The following is a 16,243-nucleotide window of genomic DNA, read 5'->3' on the forward strand; positions in this document are numbered from 1 at the left end:
ATCTATCTATCTATCTATCTATCTATCTATCTATCTATCTATCTATCTATCTATCTATCTATCTATCTATCTATCTATCTATCTATCTATCTATCTATCTAATCTATCTAATCTATCTATCTATCTATCTATCTATCTATCTATCTATCTATCTATCTATCTATCTATCTATCTATCTATCTATCTATCTATCTATCTATCTATCTATCTATCTATCTATCTATCTATCTATCTATCTAATCTATCTATCTATCTATCTATCTATCTATCTATCTATCTAATCATCTATCTAATCTATCTAATCTATCTATCTATCTATCTATCTATCTATCTATCTATCTATCTATCTAATCTATCTATCTATCTATCTATCTATCTATCTATCTATCTATCTATCTATCTAATCTATCTATCTATCTATCTATCTATCTATCTATCTAATCTATCTATCTATCTATCTATCTATCTATCTATCTATCTATCTATCTATCTATCTATCTATCTATCTATCTATCTATCTATCTATCTATCTATCTATCTATCTATCTATCTATCTATCTATCTATCTATCTATCTATCTATCATCTATCTATCTATCTGTCTATCTATCATCTATCTATCTATCTATCTATCTATCTATCTATCTATCTATCTATCTATCTATCTATCTATCTATCTATCTATCTATCTATCTATCTATCTATCTATCTATCTATCTATCTATCTAATCTATCTATCTATCTATCTATCTATCTATCTATCTATCTATCTATCTATCTATCTATCTATCTATCTATCTATCTATCTATCTATCTATCTTTAATGTCAATTACTTGAACATTATGGTTACTAGACTCCCTCCATCACCAAGTCCCCCCCACATGCCCCATTACAGTTACTGTCCATCAGCATAGTAGGATGCCTTAGAATCACTAGTTGTCTTCACTGGTATACTGCCTTCCCCATGTGCCCCCCTACATTATGTGTGCTAATCGAAATGCCCCTTTTCCCCCCTTAGCCCTTCCTTCCCACCCATCCTCCCCAGTCCCTTTCCCTTTGGTAACTGTTAGTCCATTCTTGGGTTCTGTGAGTCTGCTGCTGTTTTGTTCCTTCAGTTTTTCCTTTGTTCTTATACTCCACAGATGAGTGAAATCATTTGATACTTGTCTCTCTCCACCTGGCTTATTTCACTGAGCATAATATCCTCTAGCTCCATCCATGTTGTTGCAAATGGTAGGATCTGTTTTCTTCTTATGGCTGAATAATATTCCATTGTGTATATGTACCACCTCTTCTTTATTCATTCATCTACTCTTGGACACTCAGGTTGCTTTCATTTCTTGGCTATTGTAAATAGTGCTGCGATAAACATAGGGGTGCATATGTCTTTTTCAAACTAGGCTCTTGCATTCCTAGGGTAAATTCCTAGGAGTGGAATTCCTGGGTCAAATTGTATTTCTGTTTTGAGTTTTTTGAGGAACCTCCATACTGCTTTCCACAGTGGTTGAACTAGTTTACATTCCCACCAGCAGTGTAGGAGGGTTCCCCTTTTTCCACAACTTCGCCAACATTTGCTGTTGTTTGTCTTTTGGATGGTGGCCATCATTACTGGTGTGAGGTGATATCTCATTTTGGTTTTAATTTGCATTTCCCTGATGATTAGCGATGTGGAGCATCTTTTCATGTGCCTGTTGGCCATCTGAATTTCTTCTTTGGAGAAGTGTCTGTTCAGCTCCTCTGCCCATTTTTTAATCGGCTTATGTGCTTTTTGTTTGTTGAGGTGCATGAGCTCTTTATAAAATTTGGATGTCAACCCCTTATCAGATGTCATTTATGAATATATTCTCCCATACTGTAGGATGTCTTTTTGTTCTACTGATGGTGTCCTTTGCTGTACAGAAGCTTTTTAGTTTGATATAGTCTAACTTGCTCATTTTTGCATTTGTTTCCCTTGCCCGGGGAGATATGTTCATGAAGAAGTTGCTCATGTTTATGTCCAAGAGATTTTTGCCTATATTTTTTTTCTAAGACTTTTATGGTTTCATAACTTACATTCGGGTCTTTGATCCATTTTAAGTTTACTTTTGTGTATGTGGTTAGACAATAATCCAGTTTCATTCTCTTACATGTAGCTGTCCAGTTTTGCTAACACCAGCTGTTGAAAAGGCTGTTATTTCCCCATTGTATATCTATGGTTCCTTTATTGTATATTAATTGACCATATATGCTTGGGTTTATATCTCGGCTCCCTATTCTGTTTCACTGGTCTATGGGTCTGTTCTTGTGCCAGTACCAAATTGTCTTGATTACTGTGGCTTTGTAGTAGGGCTTGAAGTCAGGGACCATAATTCCCCCTGCTTTATTCTTCCTTCTCAGATTGCTTTGGCTATTCAGGGTCTTTTGTTGTTCCATATGAATTTTAGAACTATTTGTTACAGTTCATTGAAGAATGCTGTAGGTATTTTGATAGGGATTGCCTGAATCTGTAGATTGCTTTAGACAGGATGGCCATTTTGACAATATTAATTCTTCCTAGCCAAGAGCATGGGATGAATTTCCATTTATTGTGTCCTCTTTCATTTCTGTTAAGAGTGTCTTGTAGTTTTTAGGGTATAGGTCTTTCACTTCCTTGGTTAGGTTTATTCCTAGGTATTTTATTCTTTTTGATGCAATTGTGAATGGAATTGTTTTCCTGATGTCTCTTTCTGCTAGTTCATCGTTAGTGTATAGGAATGAAACAGATTTCTGTGTATTAATTTTGTATTCCACAACTTTGCTGAATTCAGATATTAGATCTAGTAGTTTTAGAGTGGATTCTTTATGGTTTTTTATGTACAATATCATGTCATCTGCAAACAGGGACAGTTTGACTTCTTCCTTGCCAATCTGGATGCCTTTTATTTCTTTGTGTTGTCTGATTGCTGTGGCTAGGACCTCCAGTACATGTTGAATAAAAGTGGGAAGAGTGGACATCCTTGTCTTGTTCCCGATCTTAAAGGACACGCTTTCAGCTTCTCGCTGTTAAGTTTAATGTTGGCTGTGGGTTTGTCCTACATGGCCTTTATTATGTTGAGGTACTTGCCCTCTATACCCATTTTGTTGAGAGTTTTTATCATGAATGGATGTTGAATTTTGTCCACTGCTTTTTCAGCATCTATGGAGATCATCATGTGGTTTTTGTCCTTCTTTTTGTTGATGTGGTGGATGATGTTGATGGATTTTCAAATGTTGTACCATCCTTGCATCCCTGGGATGAATCCCACTTGATCATGATGGATGATCTTTTTGATGTATTTTTGAATTCGGTTTGCTAATATTTTGTTGAGGATTTTTGCATCTATGTTCATCAGAGATATTGGTCTGTAATTTTCTTTTTTGTGGTGTTTTTGCCTGGTTTTGGTATTAGAGTGATGTTGGTCTCGTAGAATGAGTTTGGGAGTATTCCCTCCTCTTCTACTTTTTGGAAAACTTTAAGGAGGATGGGTATTAGGTCTTCACTAAATGTCTGATAAAATTCAGCAGTGAAACCATCTGGTTCAGGCATTTTTTTCTTAGGTAGTTTTTTGATTACCAATTCAATTTCTTTGCTGGTAATTGGTCTATTCAGATTTTCTGTTTCTTCCTGGTCAGCCTTGGAAGGTTGTATATTTCTATAAAGTTGTCATTTCTTCTAGGTTATCCAGTTTGTTAGCATATAATTTTTCATAGTATTCTTTCATAATTCTTTGTATTCTGTGGTGTCTGTAGTGATTTTTCCTTTCTCATTTCTGATTCTGCTTATGTGTGAAGACTCTCTTTTTTTCTTGATAAGTCTGGCTAGGGGTTTATCTATTTTGTTTATTTTCTTGAATAACCAGCTCCTGCTTTCATTGATTCTTTCTATTGTTTTATTCTTCTCAGTTTTATTTACTTCTGCTCTAATCTTTATTATGTCCCTCCTCCTACTGACTTTGGGCCTCATTTGTTCTTCCTTTTCTAGTTTCATTAATTGTGAGTTTAGACTGTTCATTTGGGGTTGTTCTTCTCTCCTGAGGTGGGCCTGTATTGCAGTGTATTTCCCCCTTAGCACACGGCCTTTGCTGCGTTCCACAGATTTTGTGTTGTTGAATTATTGTTATTTGTCTCTTTATATTGCTTGATCTCTGTTTTTATTTGGTCATTGATCCATTGATTATTTAGGAGCATGTTATTAAGCCTTTATGTGTTTGTGGGCTTTTTCATTTTTTTTTTCTTGGCAATTTATTTCTAGTTTCATACCTTTTGATCTGAGAAGCTGGTTGGTACAATTTCACTATTTTTGAATTTACTGAGGTTCTTTTTGTTGCCTAGTATGATTTATTCTTGAAATGTTCCATGTGCACTTGAGAAGAATGTGTACCCTGTTTCTCTTGGATGGAGTGTTCTGTAGATGTCTGTTAGGTCCATCTGTTCTAATATGTTGTTCAGTGCCTCTGTCTCTTTACTAATTTTCTGTCTGGTTGATCTGTTGTTTGGAGTGATTGGTGTGTTGAAGTCTCCTAAAATGAATGCATTGCATTCTATTCCCCCCTTTAATTCTGTTAGTATTTGTTTCACATATGTAGATGATCCTGTCTTGGGTGCATAGATATTTATAATGGTTATATCCTCTTGTTGGACTGATCCCTTTATCATTATGTAATGTCCTTTGTCTCTTGTTACTTTCTTCGTTTTGAAGTCTATTTTGTCTGATTCAAGTACTGCAACTCCTGATTTTTTCTCACTATTAGTTGCATGAAATATCTTTTTCCATCCATTTACTTTCAGTCTATGTATATCTGTGGGTTTGAAGTGAGTGTATTGTAGGCAGCAAACAGATGGGTCTTGTTTTTTTATCCATTCAGTGACTCTATGTCTTTTGATTGGTGCATTCAGTCTTTACATTTAGGGTGATTATCGATAGGTATGTACTTAGTGACATTGCAGGCTTTAGATTCGTGGTTACCAAAGGTTCAAGGGTAATTCCCTTACTATCTAACAGTCTAATTTAACTCACTTAGTATGCCGTTACAAACACTACCTTAAAGGTTCTTTTTTTTTCTTCTTCTTCTTTTTTCTTCCTCCTCCATTCTATGTCATGAATTATATTCTGTACTCTTTGTCTATCCCTTGAGTGACATCTATTTAGCCTTAGGAACACTTCCATCTATAGGAGTATCTCTGAAATGCACTGTACAGGTGGTTTGTGGGAGGTAAATTATCTCAGCTTTTGCTTATCTGAAAATTGTTTAATCCCTCCTTCAAATTTAAATGATAACCTTGCCAGGTAGAGTATTCTTGGTTCCAGGCCCTTCTGCTTCATCGCATTAAATACATCATGCCACTCCCTTCTGGACTGTAAGGTTTCTGTTGAGAAGTCTTAACGATAGTCTGATGGTTTTTCCTTTGTATGTGATCTTTTTTCTCTCTCTAGCTGCTTTAAAAAGTCTGTCTTTATCCTTGATCTTTGCCATTTTAATTATTACATGTCTTGGTGTTGTCCTCCTTGGGTCCCTTGTGTTGGGAGATCTGTGCACCTCCATGGCTTGAGAGACTATCTCCTTCCCCAGATTGGGGAAGTTTTCAGCAATTACCTCCTCAATGACACTTTCTATCCCTTTTTCTCTGTCTTCTTCTTCTGGTACCCCTATCATGCAGATATTGTTCCGTTTGGATTGGTCACACAGTTCTCTCAATATTCTTTCATTCTTGGAGATTCTCTTTTCTCTCTGTGCCTCAGCTTCTTTGTGTTCCTCTTCTGTCATTTCTATTCCATGTACCATCTCTTGTACTACCACCTAATCTGCTTTTAAATCCCTCTATTGTATGTTTGATTTCAGATATGGAGTTTCTTAATGATTGAAGCTCTGACTTAAATTCATTCCTGAGTTCTTGAATATTTTTCTGTACCTCCATAAGCATGCTTATAATTTTTATTTTGAACTCTCTTTCAGGAAGATTGGTGAGTTCAGTTTCATTTGGTCCTTTTTCTGGGCTTTGTGAGATTTTGGTCTGAACCATGTTCTTTTGATGTTTCATATTTCTGTGTGGTGCCCTCTAGTGCCCAGAAGCTCCCGTCTCTGGAGCTGCTCAGCCCCTAGGGTGAGGTTGCGGGTTGTAGGGGAGCGGAGCTGGTGCCTTGGGGGAGGAAAGATCTGTTTCCTAATTCCCGTCTGCGGTGCCTGACTCCAGTGTCAGAGCCAGTGGGCCGAGCACACAGGTGTAAGCCTCTGTGCTGTGCGTCTCTAGCTGTTGTAGGCAGGGCCTCCCTGTGGCTGGCCTGATGCCAGCACAGTGACTGCCGGTTTGCAACCTGGTGCTGTCAGGCCAGGAGGGAGGTGCAGCAGGCTGTGTGTCACGGTGGGAGGCCTCGGAGCTGAGTAGGCAGCCAGGGAGATGGAGCACCTGAGGCTCCTCAAAGTTCCCAACCAGCTGGGCAAAGCACACCCAGGCAATCTTGTTCTGCTCTGCCCTCCCCCACACAGCAAGCTCCGTGCAAACCCTGCCCCTTCAGCAGCCCTCTTGCTGCTAGGAAGCCTCTCAGACCGCCTGCCTTTCCTCTGACACAGTGTGGATCCCCTCGTCCACAAATAGCCAGAGTCCAAGTCTCTCAAGCACTCCACCTGTCCGAGCTCCCCAGTGTCCAGAGCACCACACAGTGTAGGTTTCTGCACCCAAAGCAGACCTCCAGGGCTGGGTGTTCAGCAGTTCTGGGCTTCCCCCCCATCCCTGCTCCATTTCTCTTCCTCCCGCCGATGAGCTGGGGTGGGGGAAGGGCCTGGGTCCCGCTGGATCAAGGCTTTCTATGTTACCCTGTTTCGTGAGGTTCGCTCTGTTCGTGAAGTCCGTATGCAGTCTGGTTCAGCCTTCTTTCTGGTTGCTGTTTTAGGGTTAGTTGTATTAATTAACTATATGTTTGTACTATTTGTGGTTTTGGGAGGAGTTCTGTGTCTCATTTCTCAGACCGACATCTTGAATCCTCTCAGCTCTTCTGCATTTTTAAGAAAAGCTTTACGCACTTTTTCATGAAGTTATTTCTATATTCCAGGTAACATAAAACTAGACCCTCTGATTTGGATGAATTTTCTGTATTTTTCTCAGGTGTTGATTCTGGATGCATGTGTGACAGGGTCCCTGGCCATCCTAAAGGGGAACCTGCCTGCCCTTTGCGTGGGGCCAACACGCAGGCCTGGGCACCAAAACTTCCCCAGATTTATGGTTTTACAGTGTTTTAAAACAAATGTCAGTATTTTAACTTCACTTTCAACACAAATTCTATTCTTTAGAGTAGAGACCTGTGGTTGTCCACCTAAATTAAGGGCTGCACACTTGCACAGTAATCTTAAAAAGCATTCCTATGTACAAACATGGAATAAATACTGTCAGAAAAATGCTGGTTACTTATTTTAGGTGGATTCAAGGACAGTTACTTAAGAACATCAGTTTTTTCTATGGTTTATGTTTCTGACTGGTTTGATCAAAGGGAACACAAATCATTATGTGATTATACAGGAAAAACATACTTTTAACTTCATATTCATGTGTCTTTTTTTAAATTAAGTGCCAGAGATGTGAAAACCTACATATAAACTTAGATAATAATTATTTATCTACACCTCTTACAAAAGGAGATAGACTGCTTATAATCTAGTCTACTTTATTGAACCTTCTAGGACTTCAGGGGTAGCTAAGTAGTTCTCATAAAGTAAAATCTTCTCTTTTCTGTGGAGTTGAGGGCAGCCTGCAGGTTTGTGTGGCAAAGATTCACACAGGTGACTCTTGGTGAGCAGCTGGCAGACAGGCACACAGACCAGAGGGAAGGTCTGCAAGACGGCGCACGGGCCACCTACAGCAGCGAACGGCCCCAACGCAAACCCCCCTGCAGCCTGGGAATCAGCCAGGTAATGCCTCGCGGGACGCGGCAGCTCCAGAGGACGAGGCGGTGTTCGTGCCACCGGCCAGGGCACCGAGGCCACCTCATTAGGACAGGAGGAGGGACGAACTGTTAACACGGCAGAATTTTTTTCAGTCAGTTTTTCATGATAAAAGGCTCAGCTTATAGAAACCTAATTTAGGATGAGGACATCAACTTCACACATAATAGATTTCAAATCTAATTTCTTTTCTTTTAGAATTACTTGATATTGGAAGGAAGGGACATATCCTTTGAGTTACAGCATCTACCACATTGGCCCAATACAGAGACGGTACCTTGGTTTTCTTTTTACTACAGTATGTTTGTTAGGTTCATATCTTAGTTAAAAAGCAGAAGCAAGAAAGGTCAATTCTGTGGTAAAAACTTTGTGGGGCAAAATAAGTACTTGTACAAAAGCTGAAAAGTAGTTGTACTGCAGGTATTCCATATGCCATGTTAGTGGGTTTAGGCTCCCCTCCCACACTCCTGTCTTATGAAAACATTCAAACAACACCCTCGACATTCTCACGCGACTCTCCTTTTGAGTACCTGGGGGTTTGCTTTGGCTAGATTTTCTATTTTAACCCATGCTTCTTCTCGTTCTTTCATTTTTAGCTTCTCTCTGAAAAACAGTAAAATGTCATTGGTATTAGTGAGACAAATCAATTTTCTAGGCCTGAGAAAAATAAAAAGTTTTCCTAAGAAAAATTGAAAGGGGAGAGCCCTGGTGTGGCCCGCAGCATGGCCACCCTCTCTTCTGTTACTTTCTGGTCTCATTCCACATGCGTCACAGTGGTGATCGCGATGAGTGCAACATGAAAAACGAAACGGAAAAAACCGAAACTTAGAAGAAAAGAAAAAGAAAAAGCTAAAATTTTAACATGTCTAAGAATTTATGTTCATAAAAACACTTAAAGAAGTGCATCTTATGTCTCCGTCCTTCCCTGTTTAGTGGCTTCTTCACAGGACCTACACAATTTTTTTGACGAGAAGCTTATGTACCCACGAACAGTGAGATTACACGTGGTGTGAAGGAGCCAGGCAGGGAGCACCTACACCGGCGACACGGGGAGGAAGTCTTCAGAGCCGGGGGGCTCAGGTCCCAGCTGATGCCACCGCTGAGTCACATGACCTTCAGCAGGTCCCTTCTTCTGGACTCGGCTTTTTAAAAAAAAAATCCAGAAAACGTGCCACACCTCCCTCGAGGTCCTGTCAGAAAACTGAGGTATGCTATGAGCGGAGGACTTGCATCGGAGGCCCGGTGGTCACATACCTCACATTGGACACCACGTTCAGCTCTGAGGTTGGAATGGCTGGGGAGCTTGCAGATCCGGTTTAAAGAAACCATCTGCCTGTCCCTCTGGCCCATCCCGCTCTTTACCACCACACCACAACTTACTCGTCTGCATTGCGCTTTCTTCCCACACCGCCCAGGCTATAAATGCCACGAGGCGAGGGCTTTTGTCTGTTTTATTCACTGCCTCGTTGCCAGAACTTGGAACTGGCCTGGCACACAGGGAAACACTTACACATTAACTGAAGAATGGGCATGACAGCAGGTTACATATATTCTCTAATCTGAATTACATTCATTCAGAGTTTTCCACCTCAACTGGCTTTAAGACACAAGCAAAGAATAAAATCTGCCCAAGCTTGACTCTGGAAATAGATTTCCTTTTCCTAACCAATCACATTATTACTAGCGCTGCCTGGGGACAGAGCGCCTTGTCACCTAGACCGTCCCTGGACAGATGTGGGCTCTGAAGTCCTCCGAGCATGACAGTGGGGCCCTGTTTGTGAAGCTCACGGGTGGGCTCCAGAGAGTGCCCACGTTCAATTAGAACAGTAGGACTACACTGAGATGAAGATTCTTGCTCTCTCATCTATCTTACTGGACACAATTCAAACTCCTGCCTATAAACATGAAAAATCATGACATTTCACAGCCTCTAACGGTCCCCTGAGAAGAGCAAAAATTCTGAGAATTAAATTCCTGACTACACACACTTTTTGCAGAGATGATTAAATTAGTAGCGATACAGAACAGCTAACTTCAAACACATGTTCTTTAAACATAAGTCGTCACAACAAAGTTTTAATTTGTTTTCAAGCATGAAAGTGACTTTGCTTCTGAGTGAAGAGGAGTGTTTTAGGGCAAATCGACGGGAGAGGTTCATTCAGGAGTAAGAAGAAAACCCCTGGCAGAGTAACTTCTGGAAGAGGCACTTACTTCAGCTTCTCTGCTTTGAACTGTTGGGTGCAGTCATCAAACAGCTTCTGGTTCATCTCCATGAAGAGTTTCAGCGCATTGTAGATCAAGCCATGTATTGTCCTGTCAAGAAAACTTCGTGATCAGACCCAGAATGATTGCTTTTTTATCTGTCTCCCTCCCCTCCTCGGCCACTCGGTTTCCTCTCCAAACTTGGGCTGTTTCAACAGTCCCCTATCTTACAAATCTAAACTTTAAAATTAAAAGCCTGTATTTTTGATTCATTCGTTTGTTTCCTTCGAGTCAGCCACAGACTGCGCAGTTTCACTGAGCACCTGAGGCCTCGCAGTTTAGAGTCCTGGACAGCAGCAGCTAAAAGCCACCTTACATAACTGAATGGAAAAGGTTGAAACTTGAACAGATTAAGACAAACTTCATTATATGGAAGGCAGTAACAAACATTTTATTTCCTGTAAGTATCAGTTTCCTTCCAATCCTATTGAGGACAGAAAAATTAATTTTAACAATGCCACAGAAGAGCTTTGGAAGGTAGAAAATAAAATTACCACAGAACAGCTCAATCCAACTTGGCTCCCAGGCTCTGACATGTGCGGGAGGGAGGGAGGGAGGCCCAGCTGCCCCCATCCCCGTGGAGCCCAAGAGTCTGGTCCTGCGGGCTCCCCGGCTGCAGCCATGACAGGGCCCCCAGGGAGACGGGCAGAGAAGCTGCCTAGCAGAACCTGGTCAAACCGCAGAGCTGTGAACAACAGAAAACCTGACTCCTAAATCACAGCTACTTTTTAAGTCACTCTGTAATAAAACCCCAATCACATTTAATATTTACTAAAAGGAACATTTCTTTTCTGTGGTGGGCAGGAGTTCTCAGTCAGCCATCACTGCTGATGTCCGTGTTGTACTAAACTACACGCAGAACCATGGCGAAGCCCCGGGGCCTTCACTTCACCTGCTGAGCTCAGTAAAAGAACGGGTGCTACACATGGAAGGCAGGCCAGAGCCTGTGTACCAGCCACAGCCGCTGCTCCTACTGTCAGCCCCACTGTGCGCCCTGCTGTGGTGGCACTGGCCCCAATGCTTCCTGAAGCCTGTTGGGTGCCAGGGACCTTGTATTACCTCCGTGTTAACATTCACAACACAGTGAAGGCAACTGCAAAGCAAGGTGCTGTATGGACATCGACGTTACTCTCCTTGATGGATCATCACAAAACACTAAGGTGGGTGCCGACATTTTCTCTATCAGATGAGAAAACTGCGGCTGAGAGTGAGGGGTGGCCTGGAGCAAGACGGTGGAGCCGGGGGTGCAGGGGGCCTGAGCCAGGGCCGCTCCCGCCTGCAAACCTGGGTCAGCACCAGGCGTCCAAGTGCCGCTCCTCCCGTTTGAGGGCCTTACCAAGGGAAGAAGTGGGCGAGGGCGGGGCGCACGGGCCTCTGACACCCACACCCTGTGAACAGCACGTGTTCTGCGGCTCTCTGGCCCGGAGTGCCTGGAGCCCCGTGCCCCTGTGAAGGGAGCAGAGCAGGCGGGGTGCCGCCTCTCAGCCCCGAGCTCCAGGGAGCTCAGCAGGGCAGCCTGTGGTCGCAGAGGGTCTCACCAGGGAGTGGGACTCCAGCCCCCAGGGGCGAGTGGCCCCTGAGCCCAGCGGCCACCTTGGGCTCCTCTGGCCGCTGCTGAGGCGAGGGCGGTGGTGTGAGCCCCCAGGCCCACCCACACTGCCGCTTAAGTCCACAAATAAAACATTTCATTTTTTAACTGTTATTTCAGACTTGGATTTCCATCCTATTTCACTTGAAGTATCACCAAAAAATGCAAAATGTAGAAACGCCTGGACCCAGGGCTGGTCGGTGCTTTCTTACTTGTTCCAGTGGGTCTTGGAGTTGCGGTACAAGGATGGAAACATGATGGGCAGAATCTTGGCTGCATTGTCGCTGATCAGACTCATGATGTACTCATTATTCCAGTAATACAGGGCCCGCTCTGCCACCTGCAAGACAGCGATGCGCAGCGTCGTTGGATCGCCATTAAAAATACTCGGCAAATATCCTTCCTTCTACACCGCGAAAAGGATAATGAATTACACTGATTAGAAAAGCATCTCACAGATTCAGAATACTTTGGACTGTGACCCTGAACAGCCTTCAGCAAAAGAGGCCAATGACTTCTGGCCCATCAAGAACATTGCCCCTCGTTTCTCCATTTACTCAATGAACGTCTACACCAGGCTCTGCGCCAAACGCTGAGGACACACAAGCCACAGGAGCCCACCCACCGCCTGCCACCCACGTGGTCAGTCGGCCTTAGTAACTGGGCAGTGCCGTGTGGCACTGAGAAGCCAGCAGTGGAGTGGTGAGTCACGTGATGAGCAGCAGCAGGAATGGGGGTTGCTGGTATGTGTGTGTGTGTGTGGGACATGTGGCTTCAATTTTAAACTGGGTGGTGGTGCACCTCGGGAGGAGGGCGTGCAAGGACAGTAGGTGGTGGGCTGAGGACCGACAGCGAGGGAGCAGGGGGGAGCAGCTGGGCAGGGAAGGGGAACTGAGGCCCTGGCTTGGGGCAGGCCCAGCAGCCACGCGGGCCCAGCGGGCCAGGTCTGAAATCATTGGCAACATGTGCATGGGTCATGGGGGCTGTGCCCACATATCATCCACCTTTGCTGGGTCACCAACTCCCTCAAGACAGAGGTTTAGCTCATATTGCGCCTAGATTTTTGCCTTGCTTGTGAGTTCACAATAAATACCCCTCATGACATAGAAGGATGGGGTCTCCAAGGAGTGAAATGGAGGCCGGATAGAGCCCGTGGGACACTCGGAGAGAGGCTTAAAGGGCTTAAGGAGGAAACTGGGGAGAGTAAGAAGGAGGCAGCCTGACCGAGGCGCCCTGTCAGACAGGAACACGGCGGTGACAGAACCGGGATGGTAAGAATGGGAGACGGATTTGTATATGTCAGAAACAAGAGCTATGGAAGGAGAATTCCAGAGCCAAAGGTTTATTCTCATTGAGAAATGTTTTCAGTGACGGGGACAAGATGCTGTGGTTTATTTTGTAGAATTAAAGTCTCAGCATCTTATTTTGAAGTACATTTAAACTAAAACCTTGAAGTTTACCCTCAAGTCACAAGACAAGCTAACCATGACCAGCCCCCACTGACTCCTGGTGCTCCCCGGGCGCGGGAGGCGCTCCCCACCCAGCCCGCGCACCTGGAAGTGGGGGCTGGAGACACACTTGGCCAACTGCCGGAAGAGGGGCTCCATGATCTTCACGAATTCTGACGGTTCAATTACATCTAGAATTTCTTCTAGTTCATTTAAGAACATTACTTCTTTTGGGCTGTGAGTCTTTGGCCAGTATTTGAGAAGTGCCATCACCACCTAAAAGAAGAAGACGCGCAGTGTGAAGCCCACAGGCCCCGACATCTGTGACTGAAGAGGTTTTCGCACAAAGGTGTCCCTGTTGTAAAGCCACAAACTTAAGGTGCTTTTTTCCTTGGAGAAGGAACAGTGAGTCAGTAAATTAGTACATGAGTTTTTTATGATTAGAGAAATAGAAAATAAATTTATTTACTTAAGAATCACAATTTTAATTTATGGGACCCACTCTCTGATTAACCACCGTTTCAGTAAAAGTCGGTTCCTTTAAAAAAAAAAGAGAGAGAAAAATAGGTGGGTAGGAAAGTTTGGAGAGAAAAAGACCAATGGAGAAACACAGAGCAAATGAATTCACACACACGTTTTAGGGTAGAAGTGGTCAGTTTTGACGCTGGTGGCAACATATACACATATGGACAATCGTTTCTTTCTCAAATTAATTGACCATTCCTATATATTTATACACAAATATACACACGTTATGTGTGCATACACAGTACTTTCAGTTGTGCTAAAACATATCAAAAAGGGAGACATGAAATAAGCTGATGTCATCAGCTAATGCCGCAGGGGGCTGTGGCAGCACCTGGGCTCGGCCCGTTCTGCCGCTCTGGGTGTGTGGGCTTGGGTGGGTCACTACCCCTTCGTGCCTCGACCTCTCACTGGAGACCAGGGGCTGAACAGTCCCCACTTCCTGGGGCTGCCGTGAGAACTTTACTAAATCCACAAACTGCCTACATGAGTGCAGGAAGCTTGGTTGTGTGGCCTTAGCCAGGACCCTCCTGAGAGCGTTTGTGTGGCCTGCCCCAGCCCACTCCCCGCAAGGCCCGTCCAGTGGAATGGCAACAGCTTTCTGATTTTTGGGTGGTAGATGTAACATCTCTTACCCAAGTCAGGTAGAAAGAGTTTCTGTGGGTAACTTTTATCATGTTTCCAGATTTATTAATACCATAAAGATTATCCACCCAAAATACCAGATTTCACTCAGTGCAGATCAATAGTATTTCTAGAGTCTAGCTATTTCGAGTCTAAAATAGTACAGTGGTCCAAATACGCATATGTAAGTCCAGGTGAAGACATGTGCACATGTGGCTGTACACCTGAGCCTCCTACGTTAAAGTGGCTGCTTGGCATCGTCACAGCCGTTTCTGTGACTGCTGCTGGTGTCTGTTCCCCCAGGCTGACTGGAGCCTTCCGCTCTCTGTCATCTCCTGCTCTGCAGGCCACACCCGCTCAGCACTTAGGCCAGCCTGTTTCTTACTGTGGCTAAAAACAAGGTGGCCTTTGATGGCATCTATTTAGAATGATCAGTTTTGATGCTTCTGGCATTCAGGTTCCCAGATAATCTTTTATGATGTTATAGTTTATATAAAACTCCAAAAATACAGAAAAGAAAGTACTCCTAGCTTTGAAGTCTGACATAAAAATTTACAACACAACTGTCTTTAAAAGGAACTATTTTAGAAATTGCATCATTTAATGACCTTCCCTCCTTTTTGCTCAAAATCACTTAGACATTTATCAAGTACTTGCTAAATATTCTGTATTAGAACAACTATTAAGAAGGCAGCAGATGCAACCACTTCACAAATCCACTATTTATTGTCATTTGGAATGGAATTTTATTAGGAAAAATATAAAACACAACTCATTTAGCTATTCAGTGCCTCTGTAAAAGATATTATTTTTGGAGTCCGATCACACACTGCACTCACTCTCCACACTATTTGGAACGGCCTACGATCAATAGCCAACTGGCTCTGAGTGGCGAGCACTTGGCCGAGCAGGGCTCCTGCTCTGGGAAGGCTAATCCCGGCGGCCACGGCTGCCTGCTGCCTGCTGCTGGGCGCGCGTCAGGACTGAGCTCTCCTCCAGAGGCCCGGGGGGCTGCCCGCTCTCTGGAGAGGGCTGGGGAGGGCGGGCGAGCCCCGTGTCCTGGGGAGCTGCCTCTCCTGTCCTGGCATAAGGGGGAAGGAGAGTCCCCATCAGGCCCAGCAGGTCTCGCAGTAAAACCTGATAAGTTACTGATAAGCGTAAAGACAGCAGGCCAGAGGGAATGTGATCTTCCTTCTGTGTGCAGTCTGGGGGCTTCTGTTCTCCTCACAGCAATACTGTGTGCGTTGTGTGTGCCCACACAGCTTTTGAGCACTGTACGGAGTTTGCAAATGAAAAGTATTAATCACAGATTATAAATGGGAGCAATAACTGTCATTTAACAGATGGCGCTTTGAAATCCCGTCCTCGGCCATGCAGACTTCAGGGCGCCTCAGGTGCGGGCTGCGCGCTGCCCAGGGAGCCTATGCTTTCACCGCATCGTCGACAAGCTTGCAGTGCTGAGGACAAATGGCCTTTGTATTCTTGTAATATGTGAATTTCACAGAAAGAAATTACTGAGGTAAGGGTCTGAACATTTTTGATGTGCAGAAAATTAAATCTTTCTATAGTTGAAGAATACTATTACCTGGGCTGCAGGAAACTAAGAAATGAAGAGATTCTAGGTGGAGACACTGGGGACTGGGCGAGTGAACGTCTCTGCGCCCCTGCGGAGTCGGGGTTTTCTGCCTGCGGTGCCCACGGGAGCCAGCCCATCCCGCCATCCCTCACACGGCTGACACTGAGGGCGCTCACCCCGCGGAGTCAGCCTTATCAGTGGGGATCAAAGACATTTACAAGACCTCCAAATGCAGACAGAGGAATTTAGGATGTGCCACCAGCGGAGAAATTATACCAAAGAAGGCTTT

At 43.8% G+C, this 16,243-nt stretch overlaps 1 protein-coding gene across 1 annotated transcript in view; it reads right to left on the reverse strand.

The window, feature by feature from the left end:
- PPP2R5C (protein phosphatase 2 regulatory subunit B'gamma) overlaps window positions 1–16,243 on the reverse strand; it is a 124,203-nt gene that overhangs the window by 11,546 nt on the left and 96,414 nt on the right. The window contains 4 exon segments of the mRNA XM_073241848.1: window positions 8,462–8,534; window positions 10,143–10,244; window positions 11,994–12,121; window positions 13,335–13,505. Coding sequence (XP_073097949.1) covers window positions 8,462–8,534; window positions 10,143–10,244; window positions 11,994–12,121; window positions 13,335–13,505 — 474 coding nt within the window.

The sequence above is a fragment of the Manis javanica genome, chromosome 8, assembly GCF_040802235.1.
Source record: "Manis javanica isolate MJ-LG chromosome 8, MJ_LKY, whole genome shotgun sequence".
NCBI classification, from domain to species: Eukaryota; Metazoa; Chordata; class Mammalia; order Pholidota; family Manidae; genus Manis; species Manis javanica.